The sequence below is a fragment of the Chinchilla lanigera genome, unplaced genomic scaffold, assembly GCF_000276665.1.
Source record: "Chinchilla lanigera isolate Chin_1 unplaced genomic scaffold, ChiLan1.0 scaffold00010, whole genome shotgun sequence".
Taxonomy (NCBI): domain Eukaryota; kingdom Metazoa; phylum Chordata; class Mammalia; order Rodentia; family Chinchillidae; genus Chinchilla; species Chinchilla lanigera.
Window position 1 is genome coordinate 15,985,125 of NW_004955411.1, and position 19,847 is coordinate 16,004,971.

At 43.0% G+C, this 19,847-nt stretch overlaps 1 protein-coding gene across 3 annotated transcripts in view; it reads right to left on the reverse strand.

The window, feature by feature from the left end:
- Nucleotides 1-17,075, reverse strand: part of Gabrr1 (gamma-aminobutyric acid (GABA) A receptor, rho 1) — a 34,343-nt gene extending 17,268 nt beyond the window's left edge. Inside the window, exons 1-2 of one of the 3 annotated variants that reach the window (XM_005377743.2) lie at nt 16,954-17,075; nt 873-926 (exon numbers count right to left, since the gene is read on the reverse strand). In XM_005377743.2, coding sequence (XP_005377800.1) covers nt 873-926; nt 16,954-17,075 — 176 coding nt within the window. Of the gene's footprint in view, nt 1-15; nt 107-872; nt 927-16,953 lie in introns of those variants that run through there. The other 2 variants (XM_013510709.1, XM_005377746.1) reach the window with 2 other exon arrangements.
- Between the last annotated feature and the right edge of the window lie 2,772 nt (nt 17,076-19,847).

A 19,847-nucleotide genomic window follows, 5' to 3' on the forward strand; every position in this document is an offset into this window, starting at 1 on the left:
CCATGCTCCATTTACCCATCAGCGCCACCTTGGGGCCCTCAGAAGCCATTATCTTCCTAGCTCCTCCCCGTGCCGATACCCGGCTGCGGCCTCCCTAGCCGGCAACCACACAGGCCTGCTCCCCGCAGTGCTGGGGCTGCCCCCAGACGTCGGCGGGGCGTGGTGCTGCGTCAAAATCCCGGGGTGGGTCGCGGTGTTGCTCAAACCTACGTTTCTAACCTCCCTGCTCCCTGCAGTGCCTGAAGCAGGAGGTCTGGGCCGAGGCCCAAGAATTTGCTTTACCAACACCATCTCAAAGCCGCTGATGCTGCGGGGCAGGAGACGGCTTTGGGAGAGGCCCGCCCAAGTGCCCTTCGTCCTCCACATGCGCTGGGCCTCCTCCCTTGTGCCCGGCTCAGCCCACCGCTCAGTCCCTTAGCAAAACTGCCTGCCCCCTGCGTCTAGGCGACTTGTTTGCTTCCTTGAGACTCAATTTTCCCAATTGGTTAAAAGCAGAGCTTTGTGACTGGACTGGGTGGCAGGGTTAAAGGGGGCAGTGTGTGTGTGGAAGGACTTTTCAGACTGTAAAGTGGCCGGCAAAGGGAAGGACGTAAGGAGATCCTTCTGCAGTGAGGAAGGTGCCTGCTGCGAGCCGAGGAAGACCAGCCTCCTGCGTGTGGATGTGAGGAGGAAGCTGGGAACGCCAAGCCAGGGCGGGAAGCTCTGCTGCCCCCACACACCCTGTCCCAGGTAGCTTGATCCGGGAGCCGCCGCCACCTCCCTTTAGGCTCCCTTCCGCTTGTCCCCGACCTTTGCTTCATGACCCTTGCTGCAGATCAAGTGCGGGACAGACACCTGACCTTAGAACGGTATGCATATATTGATGGCCATACCTGCCTTGCTTGTGGGCATCTTCGTGTGCTTCTCGTCTCTGTCTTTGAGGCCTACTGTGAAAATAAAAAATAAAGACATCCTAGAGACAGGAAGGTACACCATCAAAGTACCTCTTGTGCCCTCCAGATTTGCCTCAAATCTAACCAGAATAAAATATGAAAAAAAAAAAAAAAAGAAAGAAAGTTCAGTGCATTAATTTACCTTCCCAACTACCCACAGGAATAGGGACTGGAAAAAGAATTATTTAGATAAGCTCATTTGACGAGGTCTGGCTTAACATTCCCCTCACTGATGGACCCAGGCCTGAAATTGGTCCCACTCTTGCAAAGGGTTAGTGCTTAAAGACTGCACATTGTAACTTAGGGAGATGTTTTCTCTTGGCCATCCTTGCCCGCTGGTGATGGTTTCATGCTGTGAGATGAAGCAGGAAGAGGACAGAGAAGTCAGAATATTTATTCCTCATTCTCTCCCCCGCTTTGATGCCAGGCACTAGCAGTGCCCGTGTTATTCTGCCCAGGGTAGTCATGGCTTCCTGCTCCGCCCAGTGTCGGCATCAGCACGCCTGGTGGGTTCTCTGCCCACATCTCCGTGAGCGGTCCTTTCATTCCACTACCATTAGTTAAGCCTTTTGAGTGCAATGCCGTTTCCTGCTGGGACTCCCCTGATGTACAAGGACACATTAGGGCAGATGCACAGGGATTATGTTATCCGTAGCAAAGTGGAGCAGAGGCAGGTGTGAGCTCTACAGGGCTGAGTCAGGAGGGGGGAAATGTAAGACTGGAGGGGGGAAAGCCACTGAGAGCACAGTCCTCGTCAGCTCCAGTGCCTTGCACAGAGCTGGGCCCAAAGGATTCTCAACACTTGTTAAGTGAAACAAGGGAAGAACCAGCTTCCTAACATAGGTACCTGAAAAGAGACAGGGGAGGGACTGTCCAAGGAGGTCAGGTAGCAAACAAACTTGTCCCATCCCCCCACCCCTTCTTTTTTTTCCATCCCAGAGATTGAACCCAGGGCTTCATGTATGCTAGGCACAAGGGTCTATTACTGAGCTGTATTCCCTCGCGCATTTTATCTTGAGAGAGGGTCTTGCTAAATTGCCAGGGTTAATGTTAAACTTGTAATTCTCCCACCCCTGCCTCCTGAGTATTGGCCCACTTTGGCTGTTAGCTTCAGTGGGACTGTAGCAGAACTGCATACTGACAAAACAGCTTTGTCCTACTCCGAGTTGCCATTGCTGTTGCCTATGTGATGCTTAGATGCTAGCCTAGAGAAGACTGAGACAGAAGATCCCTAAAATCTTTCCTATTATTGTTAAATTTTTAAATATCCACGTAAGAACAATTACAAAATAGGTTATGCATTGTAGTGGTTGACTGATGGTGTCAACTTGAGAAGTTTAGAAGCTTAACTAAGTCTACTCAGCAGTTCTACACCCTAGGGCTGCTCATCACCTGGACAGTATAAAAGGGAAATGACGAAGGCCACACTGTCTTCCGTTCTTTAGAGGAGCTCCAATCTTCACCTTCAGTCAGGAAGTCGTCTCCTGGCTTCTAGTGCAGACTCCGGCTTCCACCTTGGGTCCTTCAACCCTCTGGTGCAGACCCATCGGCCTCCTGATACAGACTTGCATGGACACTGCAGTGAGCTCCAGACCTTGGACCGGACCCTCCAGCCTCCAGTGTGCAGACACCCTCTGCACGCTTCCTCATCTAACTCTGTGGCTGACCATCGTAAGCCAATCTTGTAATCTCTTATACATGTGTATATCTTGTATTATATCTGTTCCTCTAGTAAACCCTGACTGATACATGCATAAAGGAGAAGTAAGGAACTCATAAATCATCCCTGCCATTCCATAGCAATCCTCAGAGAGAAAGTACCCTGTAACTTGCTTTAAACTCAAGTTTCAAGATTATTAGATATTTTTTCATGCCATTGGCATCTTTTACCAGCCATGGATATGATTATTTTAGGGGGGGTGATTATTAATGTCAAAATAAAGTACAGTATAACACCAAACAACAGGAACAAATAACACTGCTGGAGTACGCACTATCTGCCAGGATTATTCTAACTCATGTGACATGTGTTGAGTTATTCCTCACAACACCCTGTGAAGCAGGCTTGATTATTATCCCCAATTCATAGATGGAGAAACTAAGACACAGAAAGTTTAAATAACTTTTGAAAGCAATGGAGCCAGGGTCAGACCCAGGGGCTCTGTCTCCAGGGATTAGAAGCACAGGTGGCCTCCACGTCCCCTTGGAAGACTTGCCTCCCCCTGGCAGGAATTTGGGTTCAGTACAGATGGTCTGAGCTTGTCTTTCCTTTATGTAGAAGTTAGTAGGACCTTGCAAAAGTAATTGGTGCCAATAAGTATTTATTGAATGAGGCCCTGGGAAGCTGTGAAGAAAATAGAGACATGTCCCAAGTTAAGATGATGTAGGGTGACATTTGGGACAGCTCTGGGCACCAATCAGGGGATGGAAATTTTAGAAACATTCATTTTTATGTTGGATAGAATGAAAGATTCCCGCCTGTGGGACTTCTTGGCGTCTGCTTCTTGTAAGCTCCTACTAAGTTTGTACGTGGGTGATGTTTTCCCACAACAGTTCTGCGAACCCTCTAGGAGTGGGGAGAGAGACTGGGGCCTGTGATGAAGGGCTGCTAGAGGGCTCATGTAGCCACCCACAGAGCACCTGGTCAGTGCTTGGCCTGTAGCCCAAGTTACCCAGCTGTCACCCTCTCCTTCCAACCCTCACCCAGGGCCACTGAGAGCAGCCGATGTGCACCCAGCCTGGCTCCTCTGCTTGGAGGCGGAACTGCTCAGAGGGGCGCCACTTTCTGGTGTGCACAGAGGCTTTCTCCTTTCCCACTACCACTGCCTTATGCATTATTATTTCTCACAAAAGAAGCAGCAGGCTTCCCTGCCCCTGGTTTGGCCCTTCTCTAGTTCATCCATTGGGAAATCAAACTGGGAAGTCCGTTACGTAGAATCCTTTGGACACGAAGAAGTCCCACAGGCGGGAACCTTTCATTCTATCCAAAATAAAAATGAATGTTTCAAAAATTTCCATCCCCTGATTGGTGCCCAGAGCTGTCTCAAATGTCACCCTACATCATCTTAACTTGGGACATGTCTCTACTTTCTTCACAGCTTCCCAGGGCCTCATTCAATAAATACTTATTGGCACCAATTATTTTTGCAAGGTCCTACTAACTCCTACATAAAGGAACACTGGGAAATAAAAGTCACAATCATGCCACTTCCCCTCTTACAGTCAAATCCATAACAGATATAACTTAGTGGCAGAGCATCTTGCTTAGCAACCTCAAGGTCCTGAGTTCGATTCCTAGTACCAAAAAAAAAAACAAACAAAACAAAAACAAAAAAAAAACGGTCAAACCCATAGAGGCTGGGCATAGGAATACCATAATAAGGCTCCCACCTACCTTCCAGCCTCTCTCCACTCTATTTCAGCTTCTTACAGTTGCCAATTGTATCACTATGCTGTGCTCCTTGTGCGCTGTTTGAAATGTCCTACTCACCATTTGTCATCCCCCTGCTTTCCCACACAGCTCCATTTACCCCCAGGTTACACGCCACCTCCTCCTGGAAGCGTTCTGAAGCTTTTCTCCTTCCCACCGCATTCTTCACATGTGTACTTTCATTAGGATGTGTGCCATCCTGTAAGGCAGTGTCTTTCTATCTTTCACCAGAGTTGAGCTCAGTAGGGGAGGAACTCTGTCTTATACTGCTCTTGAGCCCTTTAGCAGTGTGTAGAGCTGACACAGAATGTAGGAGAAGCACAAACCCAACACTGTATTCCTGAGAGCTGAGAGGACTGTTAAAAAGTGTGTCAAGGAAGCCAAAGCCTAAAAAGACAACCGAAATCCTACAAGGGTGCAATCCAGCCAAGAGAGTCAGGAGAAGGAGATATGCTGGCTGGAGAAGATATGCGTGTTAACAAGGACAATAAGGCTGAGAGTCTGGTGACAGAACCTAATTTTATTTTGATATTTCCTGTCAAAGAGAATACTCTTCAAATGGAGAAGGTATAAAATTAGTTACATCTAAGGATAGTGAACACAATATCATGAGATCATCTGACTCTCGGCCCTGGTTGGACATCTGAGGAGTCCTCTGAGGAGTTCAGATACCAAACCACACCCAGAGCAACTAACTCAGAGGCTCTGAGGGTGAGACCCAGCCATCCACAGCCTTTTTTTCTCCTTAGATGGTTCCACTGTTTAGCCAGTGTTGAGGATTCTAATTTTTAAAAATAAGACTCAAACCTACAGATTCAGATGAATGACATCTAATGAAATTTAAGGACCTTGCAGCAAAGAAAACCTGAAAGATAGAAGGAGGCCAGAAGACTAGAGATGAAGAGACGCTTTCTAGATTTTCACCAAAGAGTACTGTGAAAACTGCTGGGGCAAAGCTCCAGGTTGATTCCTGGCCGTGTTCTAGAACACTGACTATAAAAAGTCAGGAACGTTACTGTGTTGGATCATGTCAGAGACGTCAGATCGGTGTGTGTCCAGGCAGAGTAAGACACCCTAAGCTGTTCACATTCCTGGGAGGCGCCTCCACCTTAGCAGAGCAGAGAAGTGTTGCTGCAGGGCGTGCAGAGTATACAACTGTCCCCCAAACAAGGAAAACCCCTAAGAACGGATACCTGCCCAAACGTTCCTCATCTGTGCCCGGCACAGGGTGGCATAAGTGAGGCCCGGAGTCTTTGTGAGCTTACAATAGTCAAAGTGTGCACACCCCGGCTCACACAATCCGAGTAACACCCCAGAAGTGACAGACAACCGACTCTGTAGTACAGAACAGCCTGAAGGATGTCAAGGGACTTGTCCAAGGTCACAGAGACAGTACTTTGTAGCGCCAGGCCCCAAAGCCAGTTCTTCTTACTGTGTGGGAGCAGTCCTCCTACCACCGTCTCCTCGGGCTTGCTGGTAAATTCTTGGGGTTGGCTAGAATGTTTGTACCAAGCTGCACCCCAAAGGAAATCTTCACGGGGACAACAACCTGGGCTCCGTCTTACCCTAGGAGCACATGAATTCTAAGCTCTGATGGTAAGCAGATAAGGGGCTAGGGAGTGGGCATTGGAAGCTGAGGTCGTTTTATGTAGGTGGCCAGAGAATCTTCGCTGAGAGGGTGACAAGCAGGACAAAGGCCGTGAGGTGGAGCTCCCTCGGTGAGCTCCAGGAGCAACCAGGAGACCAGCGTGGCTGAGCCGGGGAGACAGCAGCTCAGAGAGCAGGTGGGTCAGACGCTCTGGGTTCGTTTTGCTGCATACGTGACACAGCAAACACTGGCCCTAGTTTCTCCACCACGAGTGACCCTGCCGTGGCTTTCTGTACGCTGTGCTCTTTGTGCAACTCTTTGAAGCAATGACCTAGTACATCGGGAGGACAGCAGGCAGTTAGGAAGCCAGCATCCGGCCCAAAACCCCAGGTTTTCTGACTGATGGGAGACCTGATAAATTTCTTTTCTCAAGACTTGTTTCCTCAGCTGTGAAATGCAGGATTGGGCTCCAAGGTTGCTTAGAGACTTCAGGTGTTTCCCAGAGGTGACAGCCTCCCTGAGGTGTGAAGGATGTCACAGGTAAAGTCCTCTTGGCTGAAGGTGAGGCTGAAAGCCCCACCGACGTAGGCACCAGTTTCCACAGAGACCCGCCAGCCCTGGAGCTGTGCATTTGCTTCTTGTTTATTTAATAGGAATGTTCTCAGATTCTTATTTAGTTGTCTTTCTTGAATTTTTGTTGAAGCTGTGCACCTTTCCACATAATTACTCTGCACTTTTCATTGGCTTTAAATAATTCACCCACTTCCATTCCTTACTTGGTGGATTTTTGGTAATTAATAAACTGCTTTTCGAGTTATGGCCTCTAGAATGTGTGATGATTAGTTTTGTTGGCCAACGGTGTTGGCACCCTAGCTAGGCCACGGTACAGTTTTTGGTTAAACATTAGTCCAGGTATTTTTAAAGGCATAATTAATGTTTAGATCAGGTAATAAAGTAGATTACCCTTCATAATGGAGTGGGCCTAATCCAATCAGTTGAAGGTGTTTAGAGAACAGACTGAAGTTTCCCAGAAAAGGAGGAATTCTATTTTTAGTCTGCCTTCATACTCAGGGATGCAGTGTCAGCTCCTGTCAGAGTTTCCATCCTGGACCTGCCGTGCAGATTTCAGACTTGGCAGCACCCCCCCCTGCCGTGTTTCCTAATCTATATTTCTCCTCCAGCTCCCTCCTTCAAGGATGGATGGATGGATAGATAGATAGATAGATAGATAGATGATAGATAGACAGATGGATAGATGGATAGATAGATAATAGGTGAGATAGATAGATACATAGATAGATAATAGGTGAGATAGATAGATAGATAGATAGATAGATAGATAGATAGATAGATAGATGTACGTGGGATGCATAGGTACACAAGACCCTGACTGATGCAGAGCATGAGCTCCCGTTGACACCCAGGATTGGCACAGCTAAGGAGGTCTGAGGTGTCTGGATCCAAAGGACAGCAGCCGCTGTACAGTGTGGGAACGACTACCCAGCTCTGACTACCAGCTCTGTCCTCTCTTGTGATCACCTTTTGTCTGTCTGCTGCCTGCAGTGGCTTCTGTTCCTAAACCAATCTGGTCGTTCAGTAATATACAAACCTAGCGACCATTACCCTTCTGGGGAGAAATAAGGGCACATCCAGAGTATTTGTATCTGTTTGCTTTTTAGGTAAAATCCCAATCTAGACCATGATATTTTTTTCTCCTTGTACATCTGCCTGAATATAAACTTTTTCTTTTTCTTTCTAATGATCTTTTCTTTTTAGAACTTTTTAATTTTATTTGTACATGTTTGCAGTTCATGTGGCTTACAATCACCTTGTGGGATGGTTGCACACACACATTGCTGCATGTTTCTTTCTTTTTTAAATCCCCTTCTCCTGCCCTTCGGTTGTCCAGTTCCCCTATTCCATTATTCATTCCTGTTGATATTACGTGCCTGAGCTCATGTAACGCATATGACGCTTACACTTACAGGGTTCTTAGGTCCCTGTACAGAGCACATTCTTGTTTCCCCTTCCCCTCCTCCGCACCCCTTCCCCTTGTTCCCTTGGACCACTTTCCTAGTGCAAGAGATCCATCCTTTGTCCCTTTCTATCTATTCTTTATTGTTTTCTTTATTTGTACTTTGCATCACTCAAATGAGAGATACCATATGGTATTTAAGTTTGTATGTATAGTTTATGTCACTCAACATTGTATTTTCCAGGTATATCCATTTTCCCACAAATGTGCCAAATTTGTCATTTTATAGCTGAGTAGTATTTCAGTACATATAAAAATACCACATTTTCTTTATCCAGTCACCTGTTGGTGGATATGCAGGCTGCTCCCTGGATTTAGCTATTATGAATCGTGCTGCTATAAACACTGGTATGCATATATCGCTATTAGTATGATGACTTAAGCTCTTTGGGGAAGATACCTATCAGGGACAGCTGGGTCCTATGTAATTTCTAATTTCAGTTCTTTGAGAAATATGCATACTGATTTCCATAATGGTGGTGCTAGTTTGCATTCCCACCAACAATCCAAAAGGATTCCTTTTTTACCACAGCCATGCCAGCATTTGTTATTGCTTGACTCATATTTGAATGATGGTCATTCTTTCTGGAATAAGATGGACTCTTACATTGTATTAATTTGCATTTCTCTAGTGGCCAGAGGTGTTGAACATTTTTTCATATATTTGTTGATCATTTGTACTTCTTTCTCTGCAAAGTGTCTGTTCATTTCTCTTACTCATTTCTTGACAGGGTCTTTAATTTTAGGTGGCTTAATTTTTTTCAGTTCTTTGTATATTCTAGGTATTAGTCCCCTGTCTGAGGAGTAGCTGGCAAAAATTTTTTTCCACTCTGTACGTTGTCTCTTCACCCTACTGGTTGATTCTTTTGCTACACAGAAGCTTTTTCCTCTGGTATAATCTCATTTGTTGATTCTTGCTGCCATTTCTTGTACAATTGAGATTCAGTTTAGAAAATCCTTTCCTATACTTACATCTTCAAATGTTCTACTTATTTTGTCTTATAGTAGGTTTAATGTTTAGATCTTTGATCCATTTTGGTTTTAATTTAGTGTATGGTGAGAGAGAAGGATCTAGTTTCAATCTTTTGCAAACAGATCACCAGCTTTCCAGCACTGCTTGTTGAATAGGCTATTTTTCTTTCAGCATAAGCTTTTGGCCCCTTTTTCAAAGATCAAATAGTTGAATATGTCTGGGGAGGTTTCTGCATTCTCAATTCTGTTCCATTGATCCACACTTTTTGTCCCAGTACCATGCTGTTTTTATCACTTTTACTTTGTAGTATAGCTTGAAGTTGGGTGTTGCTATGCCTCCTGCTTTGCTCTTATTGCCCAAAATTGCTTTTGCTATTCTAGGTCTCTTCTGGCTCCATATGAATCTTAGGGTTGTTCTGAAGATAAGCTTTCTATGCTTTCAGTCTGGAAGACACTGGGTTACTATTTTAAATTTAGAGCTCTGATTTTTTCCACTTATTCACATTGACAGAATTCTCAGATTGTATTTTTCCCACTTGTTATAGAATGGACTATTTTTTTTACTCGTAGATATCATCTATCTCCAACACCAACATTGCTTCCTTTATGAGCGATCTTTGTTTAGTGATTAAATTCTATTCCCTGTGTGCTTGTGTGAGTTTGAACATTTTTAAACCCTTGTTAAATTTCTTTTGAGATTGCCACAGATGATTAAAGTATCATCTGCCAAAGAAGAAAACAAATAAAAAAGAGTGTATTTGTCAAAGGGAAGCCCAGGTTGCTGTCACTGTCAAGGTGCTGATTGAAATTCTCTACGTGGCTCCACCGCCACCTTCTTTATTGGGGAATAGAACGGTAGCACAGCCCCACAGCAGGGCATAGTCAGCACTCCTGGTGCTCAGGAGGCTGTCACTGTCATTGCAAGGGTCCCAGCTCCTTGCCTACAGCTACACTTACTTGGTGAGGCAGCTTACAGGGTAGGAAGGAGCACAGGTTTAGAATTCATCAGTTTGACTCCCACTGAGTCCACACACTAGGGGTTAACCTTGGGCTGGTTACTTGATCTTTGTGCACCTCTATTTCCTGTAAAATGGGACAGTAACTCTGACTTCACAGGATTGTAATAAGGATTAAGCAAGAAAACACTGTCAGCCCCTTGTGGGGAGGAGCGGGTCTGTGTTGCTTGCTGCTGTCTCCCGAGCCATAGGCACATGCTGGAGCATAGTATCCTTAGCACATGTTTGCTGAATGAATGGCTGAATGGACGAGTTAATGAAGTACAGAATTAGCAAAGGGTAGGATCCACTCATTTAATTACGCCCAAAATTTCTTGAGCATTTGCCATGTACTGGACATTGTACTGGACCGTGGGAGACAAGATAAATGGTGCAGTTTGAGCCTTCCAGGACTTAGAGTCTGAAAACTGTAACAGATGAGAGGAAAAGACAATGCCAATGATTAGTCTTCCTAGACAGAAGTGACTGAGGATGGAGGTAGCTCAGAAGTAAGTCACCTTGCTGACTTGAGAGGCAGGCGGAGGAAGCCTTCCCAGAAAAGACCTGTCTTTGATGTTACTTTTATTTCATGTTATGTGATCTCTCCGGGCTCTTCATGCACCTCTGACCATGAGGAACCCTTGTGAGACTGAACTCAGGACCGTTACATCTTCATCTGCTGCTCCAGTTTCTCTCCTGAGCTGCAGACCTCTGTCTCCTGCAATTCGACAGGCATCGCGTGGTATCTTCCAGGTCCACATGTTCTACTGAGCCCTTTATTCTCAAAGCCATTGCTCCTCCTGCTCTCCAGTCCCTGCACCACCATCGACCCAATCATATGATTTAAATACTGAAATTTCTTTCTCACCCAGAAGCCGATCAAATTCTGGCAATTCTAGCTCTTTCAAAGCCCTGAGCTCCATCTCTCCCACCCCTGTTCATCTCACTACTATTATCACAGCTCAGCCTTTCACTGTATCTCATCTGGCCTCACATATACACGCTGAGTTACTTTCTTTCTCCTCTAACACCTCCCGTTGCACTCCAAGGGAGCAAGCAAGCACGAGCCCTCTGAACTGGAAATGGAAACCTGCTGGTCAGATCCTCATGGGTTCACAATACCTATGAATTTCTTAAGATGACAAACAATGTCAGATAATCGTTCTTCTGACTCTGGTAAGGTCAGTGTGCACTCCCAGGGCCTGAGCTGGTTTTTGTGAAAACATGAATTGTTTCCCAGGACAGAGATGAAGAAAGGGAAATGAGGTGCCCACTGACCACTATTTAGAGGAACAGTGACCCTCAGGGTTGTGCAAGCATCACTTTACATTTCACATCCTAGGCACCTTGCCTGCCTTGTCCTGTGTGTGTCTGTGTTTATCTTGTTTCTAGTTTCTTGGCGTGAACTATGAAAAGGAGCCTTGATACAAATTGCTAGCAGCTTGTGGTTTTGTCTGGATGAAACTAAGTGAACCCTTTAAGAGCAGAGGCCACATAAACACAAAATTTAATCTGGATGATTGGGTATACATTGGGTCCACTTTCCATTTGGGAAAGAAATTTGGCCAAATATATCCCAAGCTTTAAATTATCACATGCCAGTTACCCAGGGTATATCCAGGAGTCTATGTAATTAAATAATCATATATTGATTATTGACAATTAGCGTTATGTTATGTACAAAGACATACATAAAGAATATTTACAATAACAAAGTGAAAGGAACTAAAGATTCATAAGTAGAGGAAATGCTTAAATGGCTATACATTGTGCATCATTAAATGATTCTGTAGGCTTTAAGTATGTAGACAATATCATATTAAATCCAATAAGCTTACAAAACTATGTGCATAGAACATTCCCAAACTAGTTAGTATTCAGCATATGTTTAAGAATAAGACCAGAAGAAAATACAAAAGATGTTAACAGGGTTCCTTCTAGATTTGGGGGATATGGGTGGCTTTTGATGTGTTAAAATTTGTTTCTCATGTTAGAAAAGTTTATGTATGTGTACCTTCTCCCCACAATGAGTGAAATCATTAAGTGCTGCAAACACGTGCTAAGAAAAAATAAAAATAAAAAGATAAAGTTTTTAAAAGTAATTTTTAGGAAGAAACTCTATTTCACTCTCTAAAGTCAGGAGTAAGGTAAGGATTCCTACTCTTGCTACTTCTACTTGACTATAATACTAGACAAAAGTCCTTGCCAGAGCAGTTAGATAAGAGAAAGTAATAAGAGGTAAATTGGAAAGGAAGAAGTGACGCTGTTGCTATTTGCTGATAACATGATCTTGTGTGTAAAAGGCTCTAAGCGCCGACCCAAAACTGTTAAAACCAATAAATTAATACAGTAAAGTTGCAAGATACAAACGAACACACAAAAATCAGTTTCCATGCAGTAACAATGAAATTTTTAAAAAACAGTTTATAAGAGCTACGTAAATTTAAATACTTAAGAATAAATTTAATCAAAAAGGTGAAAATCTGTGTGGTAAAAACTACAAAAATAGATGAAAGAAATTGAAAAAGGCTCATAGTAGAAAGATATACCATTTTCATGGATTGGAATTATTCATACTGTTAAAATGTCCTTTCTACCCAATTCTACACATAGATTCAATGCAATCACTATCAAAATTCAAATGACATTTTTCACAGAGATAGAAAAAAAACTAAAATGTATATAAAATCACAAAAGATCTTGAATAGCCAAAACAAAATTTTAACCAAAAAGAACAAAGTTGGAGGCATCACACTACTTGATTTTAAACTATATTGCAAAGCTATAATTAAAACAGCACAGTATGGGCGTAAAAATAGACACATCAATCAATAAATAAGAGTAGAGCCTAAAAATGAATCTAGTATAACAACCATTGGTGAATTCCTACCATCCTGGCCAGTGAAACTATGTATTATCTCTAATGTTCTTTTAAATTATTATTTTCTTATTCCCTTTAATGATTTGATCAATCTTCCATTCTTACATCTGGTAATCTGAGCAACTTCATTGAAGATAACAATATGTAATATAGCAGCCACTGTTAATCCCTATCATTTGTTTTGAAACCCCATATCATTTTTAATGTCCTTGCCTTATTTTGTTTGTAATTTGCTATTGTTCTTTCTTTTTCACTATTCTCTTCAAAATAAAAAAAATAATGAAAATGAATCTGTGAATTTACAGGCAACAAAGAACACATAATGAAAAAAGGACAACATATTTGTGGTTGGTTTGTTTGAGGCAGGGTCTCACTACGTAGTGCAGACTGGCCTGGAACTCCCTTTTGTAGCCTAGGCTGGCCTCAAACTCATGGTGATCCTCCTTCCCCAACCTCTCAAATGCTGGGATTACAGGCGTGCACCATCATGCTTGGCTTGACAACCTCTTAATAAAGTGGTTGGGAAAACTGAATATCTACCTGCAGAAAAATGGAATTGGATGCCTATCTTACACCATATATAAGAATCAATTCAGTCCAGGCATAGTGGCACATGCCTGTAATCCCAGAACCTGGGAAGCTGAGGCAGGAGCTTTGCCATGAGTTCAAGGCCAGCCTGAACTACATAGCAGGACCTTGTCTCAAAAAAAAAAAAAAAAAATTTGAAATGGAATAAAGACTTAAACATAAGACACAAGACTATAAAACTACTAGGAGCCAGGCGTGGTGATTCATGCCTGTAATATCAGCACTTGGGAGGCTGAGGCAGGAGGATCACCATGAGTTCAAGGCTAACCTGAGCTACACAATGAGTTCAAGGCCAGCCTGAATTACATAGCAAGACTCTGTCTAAAAACAAAAAAACAAAAAAACAAACAAAAAAACTACATGGCAGTAATTTAAGCAATGATATTTTTAGATTTGACCCTAAAAGCTCAGGCAAAAAAAGTAGACAAATGGGATTACATTAAACTAAAAAGGTCTGCACAGCAAAGGAAACAGTTAACAGAATGAAAATAACTATCCAAAATATACAAGAAAGTCAACTCAATAGCAAGAAAAGAATTCCCAGATATTTTTTTCTTTTTTCTTTCTTTGCCTCCCAGGTTTTTAAAAGAGCAAACTAGAGACTGACATGGTGGTACTCTGCTGTAATCCCAGCTACATAGGAGACTGCGGCAGGAAGACTGCAAGTTTGAGCTCAGCCTGGGCAACTTAGGAAAACCCTGTCTCAAAATAAAATTTAAAAGGCTTGGAACGTAGTTCAGCTGTAGAGCACCTGAGGTGTGAGACCCCGAGTTAAATCCTCAGTTCTGGGGGTGGGGAGTCCGGTTCAGCCGTGAGTGCTTGCAGTTTTAGCTTTCTGGAGGATGGGGTGGAAGGATTGCTTGTGCCCAGGAGTTGGAGACCAGCCTTGGGCAACAGAGTGACATTCTATCCCTCCCAACTCATTTCAAAAGGCCAAAGAACCCCAATTTTTTTTAGAAAGGCATACAAGTCACCAACTGATAAATGAAAAAAGGCTCACTATCACTAATCATTAGAGAAATGCAGTGTTAAACCTCAGTGAGATTTTTCTTCACACGTGTCAGGACTGCTATCATCAAAGAGGCAAATGATGAGTGCTGGAAAGATGCAGAGAAAAGAGAATCCGGTCTACTGCTGGTGAGAATGCAAATTAGTACTGTTATCCTATGAAACTGGAGGTTCTTTAAAAATTGAAAAATTGTGTGGACATTCTTCAAAAACTGAAAACTAGAACTACCTTACTTGCAAGTACATTTCCAAAGGATTTGAGTTCAGTGTTTGAAGAGCTGTCTGCGTTCCCAATATTCACAATGGCCAATTTAAGGGTTCTACTTAAATGTCCGATATGGGGCCAATGGATAAGGAAGGTATAATATATATACACAGTGGGACGGTCTCCGTCCTTTAAAAAGGGGGACTGTACCACTTGCAACAGCATGAGTGAATCTGGAAGCCATTATGCTAAGTTCAGTAAGCCAGGCACAGAGGCACAAACACCTGAGACTCAGTCTCCTTCCCCCGCAGAACTCTAACCCCACTTCGGTTGCCTGCTTTTAAATGCCTAAAAGAGGACTCCAAGGGGTATCTGATCAAGTTCTTGGATTTAATGTCCAAAAGTAGCCTACCCAAATACCACATGGTCTCACTTTTTCCTGTGGAGTCTCAAACAACTGAACACATAAAGTAGTACTAGAGGATAGCAGGGGGCAGGGGAAAGATGGTGGTCAAAGGGTAGACAATCTCAGCTAGACAAAAGCAATGCAGACTTCAGATACACTGCACAGCGTGGTGGCTATAGTTAATCATTTATATTTCACAACTGCTAAAAGGAGACATTTCAAATGTTCTCACCACAAGAAAACGGTATTTGAGGTGGTGGATATGTTTTTGTTTTATTTTGTGGTGCTGTGGGATTAAACTCAGGCCTTAGATCAAGCTACATCCCCAGCCCTTTTTTTATTTTTTATTTTGAGACAGGGTCTTGCTAAAGCGCTGAAATGCCCAGGCTGGTCTTGAACTTGAGATTCTTCTGCCTTGGCCACCCAGAGCTCTGGCATTACAAACTTGCGTGGCTGTGTTAATTAGCTTGGTTTAATCATTCCACACTGTATACACATTTCACATGACTTTGTACCCCGCTAGTATAAACTATTATAATTTGTCAATTTAATAAAAATGTTAATATAAAAAATTTTTAAATGAAGAATTTTTAATTAAAAGTAATTTTTGAAGCAAAAGCCATTTTCGTTCTCTGGGATCTCTAATCACTGGCACCTGCTAATAGGTTACTGCTCTAACTCTGGCTTAGAAGAGAGCCTGAGAAGTTTGTTTCTTATGACAACCAATAGAGTTCACTCCTGTTGCTTAGTTCCTATGAGCATATTTGATTCAAATAATCTCTACGGGTGCACCACTCCACAGACCACGCTGTTTGCCCTACTAACTCCGGTGGACGCAATGTTCTTTTTCAATGCCCTGCACCTCACTGTGACCACTGGATATTTCAGGTCCTAGTTTGGGGTATTGTAAGAACAGCTCGAAACAAGTGCTGTGAGTTTCCACTTGCTGTTTAGGAGCACATATATGAGGGTCTCCCTCAAACCCCAGAGGGGAGTACACCAAGGAGCAAGACATACAGCCCTCCTGCTGCCCCAAACTACCAAAACCTGGATCCCATCATATTAATCAATATTTTTGATCTTTCATATTTACATCCAGATATAGAGAAAACTAAAGTTGGATTTGGAGTTAAGGCTGATGCTCAAAATCAGATACCCTCACTATGTTCTCATCAGCAAAGATGCGCTAGAGACAACCCCTTGGGTTGTCCCCAGTGTCCTATTTATTGACCAGTGCCATCCAGGCAGGTGTGCCGCCGTCCGAGCTGCCCAGGTGAGGCTTTGTGTCGGGGCAGGTGGGGAGTCGCTCCTGTCTAAGCCCCATCTGCACAGGCTGGTACGGACCGGGCGGCACGTACAGCACTGGCCGTTCCAACCCCACCCCCTCCCAATTTACAGGTAGGGGCCAATCTAATAATCATTATAGCCAGACAGCTTGAACAAAACCCTGCCTTTTTAAGATTAAAAAGGAACACACATGCATATCTCACAAACAATTAAAAATAACAGTCATTCTCACAGATTCAAAGGCTCCCCTTAGTGACTTCAGAATACATAGATTTGTTCTAACACACAGATTTGTTCTAGCCATAGGATGCAGGCATCAAAGAATTGCCACTGATTTTTAAGAAAAATATGTATAACCTTCTTTTCAGACTCTATCTTTCACCCAGGACAGATAATAAAGCATTTAAGAATATCTGAAGATAATAACTAAAATAGCACCATTATAAAAGAAAGCATAATTCCAACTCCCTCAAAGAGGAGAAACAGGAGAACAAATGGAAAAGGAGGACAAAGACATCTACACAAAGCACACAAGCTGGAAACGATGCTTGGTTTCCAGAACAACGCTGAAAGCTAGCTCTGCCCACCCTCTTTCCTGAGTCCTCGGCCGCCCACCGTGCACTTACCTGCCTTTCTTAGACATCTCGTGTACTTCTCTTCCTGGCCAGTGCACTCTGCTTTCAGTGGCCAAAACCCAACCCCACCACAAAAGGAAGATGCCAAATTTCATACTGTGGACAGCCAACATAGGTTTCCCAATCCAAACAGCTCTCTCCAGAAACCGCGAAAAGGAAACGGATGTTCTTTTCCTTTCTTAGGACATTATTGGTCTGTTCATTAGTAGGAGATGTTTACTCATGCAAAAAAATCAACCAGCAGTATGTAATCTGGTGAGCAGGAGAAAGCAATTTCCACTAAACCTATAAATCCTCCTACGTCAGATGTCAGGGATTTTCTGAACAGAGGTTGAATTTCTGTGTCCCTGTAGAACAATTATCTTGGCTGGTCTAAATTAGTTAATCATCAAATTGTGATAAATATTTTGGAAAAGGTCTGTAGTTTTTTGGCCTACTGAATAGAAGAAAGTAAAAAAGGATCAAAGTAATTCCCAGAATTTAAAAGGCCCAAGGTGCTGAACTGCTTGGCATGTCATGTTAATGAGCTCCTCCCGAGACTGCCGGCCCTTACTGTTTTAAGCTGCCCGCCCTTACTATTTGCTGGGCTGAGGGCTGGATTTGGACAGCTCCCTGCCCCCACATCTTATTGTAGCTGAATCCTAGACCTTCAAAGATCTACTGGTACCTGGGCAGGCCATCAACATAGAGCAGAGAGAGCAAGTAGAGGCTTAAAAGAAAAACTTATTCTGCACAGAAAAATTTCCTTGTCAGTAGCATTATTCTTATGAACTTCATTGAAAAATACTGGTAATAACTGAATATAAACATCAACTCTATGTTACCTGCAGATGACTTTTCTTTCCCTTTGATGCTTGCTCAAAGGCTGCAATAACCTGCAATAACCTAGCTATAGGCTCAAGTTTGTGTCTTCATCAAGAGGCAGTCTTCCTGTAGGTGAGGGATACACTTGGTCTGCCAAGCTGTGGGCTGTTCAAAGTTCAACGGACACGGCTCTAATAACATCCAAACTACTGGTGGACCAAGTAAGGCTGCCTAGAACTCTGTAGCTGAAAAGCAGACAGATTTACAACTAATCCAGCATCCCACAGGACAAGAATTGAGCATTGCTATGGCTTGGGTATGGTTTGAGCGTATCTTCCAGAGGTCCATGTGCTGGAATCTTGGTCCCCAGAGTGGCAATGCTGAGTTGGTGGGACCTTTAAGAGTAGGGTCTAGTGAAAGGTAATTAGGTCATGTACAGGGGCTGCCGTCAGAAGGGTTTGATGTAGTTCTCAAGGGACCCTACTGGTTCCCAAGGGAGTGAGTTGTTACCAAAAGAGAAGCCTGGCCCCTGAATCTCTCTTGTCTTCTGCCTGATGTTGAGACTATTCTCTTCATCTCTCCTCAGTTTCGGCCATGATGCCATCTTCCAAGTTGTGATGCGGCTGGAAGGCCCTCACCAGAGGCTGAAATGATGGATCCTCCTGACCTTGGACTCTCAGCTCCCAAAACTGTGAACTAAATAGACTTTTCAAAAAATGTATTATTCAGATATTTTGCTACAGCAACAGAAAATGGACTAACAATCACAGCAGAGTAAAAGAACTGGGGAGGGGAATTTTATTGAGGTCATTTAGAATATTGTTGATTGGTTTTAAAGTTTTATTTCCTAGATATGGAAGAAGCCCTTCCTCTTTCCTCTTATGCTATCTGTAATTCACAATAATTTAGTAAATTCTGTTTTCATAAGCTAAAATGAAACATTTAAAAAATATTGTGATTCCCATTGGTGCGATTCCCTCCCTTCAAATTGAGAAGCACTCTGGCTCTTTACAATTCATGGAGATACAGTTGTTTGCATAGGTTCAGTAAGAGTCACAGACTCTTGTCAGGATATAATTGGAAGAATCAATTATGCAATCAAGCCTTGCCCAGGAATGTCAGATATGAAAGTAACATTTAACTAAGCATGAAAAAGAAAGAAGGGGAAATTATGTATATATGTATATTCAGGATAGCTAACATAGTTGTACTACTGACTTCTATCGCTTTACTGAAAGGAACAGTTAATAATTAATTATCAATATTGCATGTCTCTATTTGTTTTCCTGAGAAACCACTTTGAAGATATCAATATGTAATACAACAATCATTGTTAATTTCCTACCACTCTGTCTGTAACTCTATATTGCTTGCATTGTTCTTACACTATTTTGTAAATGGATGTCTGTTATTATGTTTTCCTTTTTTTATTTTTAAAATAAAATTTTAAAGCATAAATTTTAAAAACTAGGCACAACAAGCTATTTTAAGGGACAAAGTTTGGCTGAATTTATGGAGTCCATGTCTATAAAATTGGCTTTGGTCTAGTTTGTGTGCGTGTGTGTGTATATGTGTGTGTGTGTGTGTGTGTGTGTGATACCAGGAATCGAACTCAGGAGCTTGCACTTGCCAGGCAAGTGCTGTAATGGCAGAAATCAGTTTGTATTCCGCAAGAAACCAAAGTACTCTATTTAGAAACAAACAGAGTTTAAATTGAGGTTAGCCACCCTGCATCCCTGATTTGCAAATCAGGGAAGTGGGCATGGGCCTGCCTTTGTTCCCACTTTATATACATTTTTGGATTCCATGGTAACCGACTGGAATGTTGTAGCCCTGGCCACATGTTGTTTTCCTTGTACCACTAACAGGGTCAGGCTCTGGTCATGAGCCCAACCACAGTGATATATACTTTCTGTACTCTGTTCTATATATCCCCCTTTAGATAACCATACATGTCCTTGATGGTTACAATGTTTATCTAGGGCCAGGGAAGGGACTAAACAACCCAGGCAGGGTCATAAGTGGTTATCTGGGCCCAGGTGTTCTTTGTCTTTGGAGAAGCATTCCAGGGCCAGGTCAGG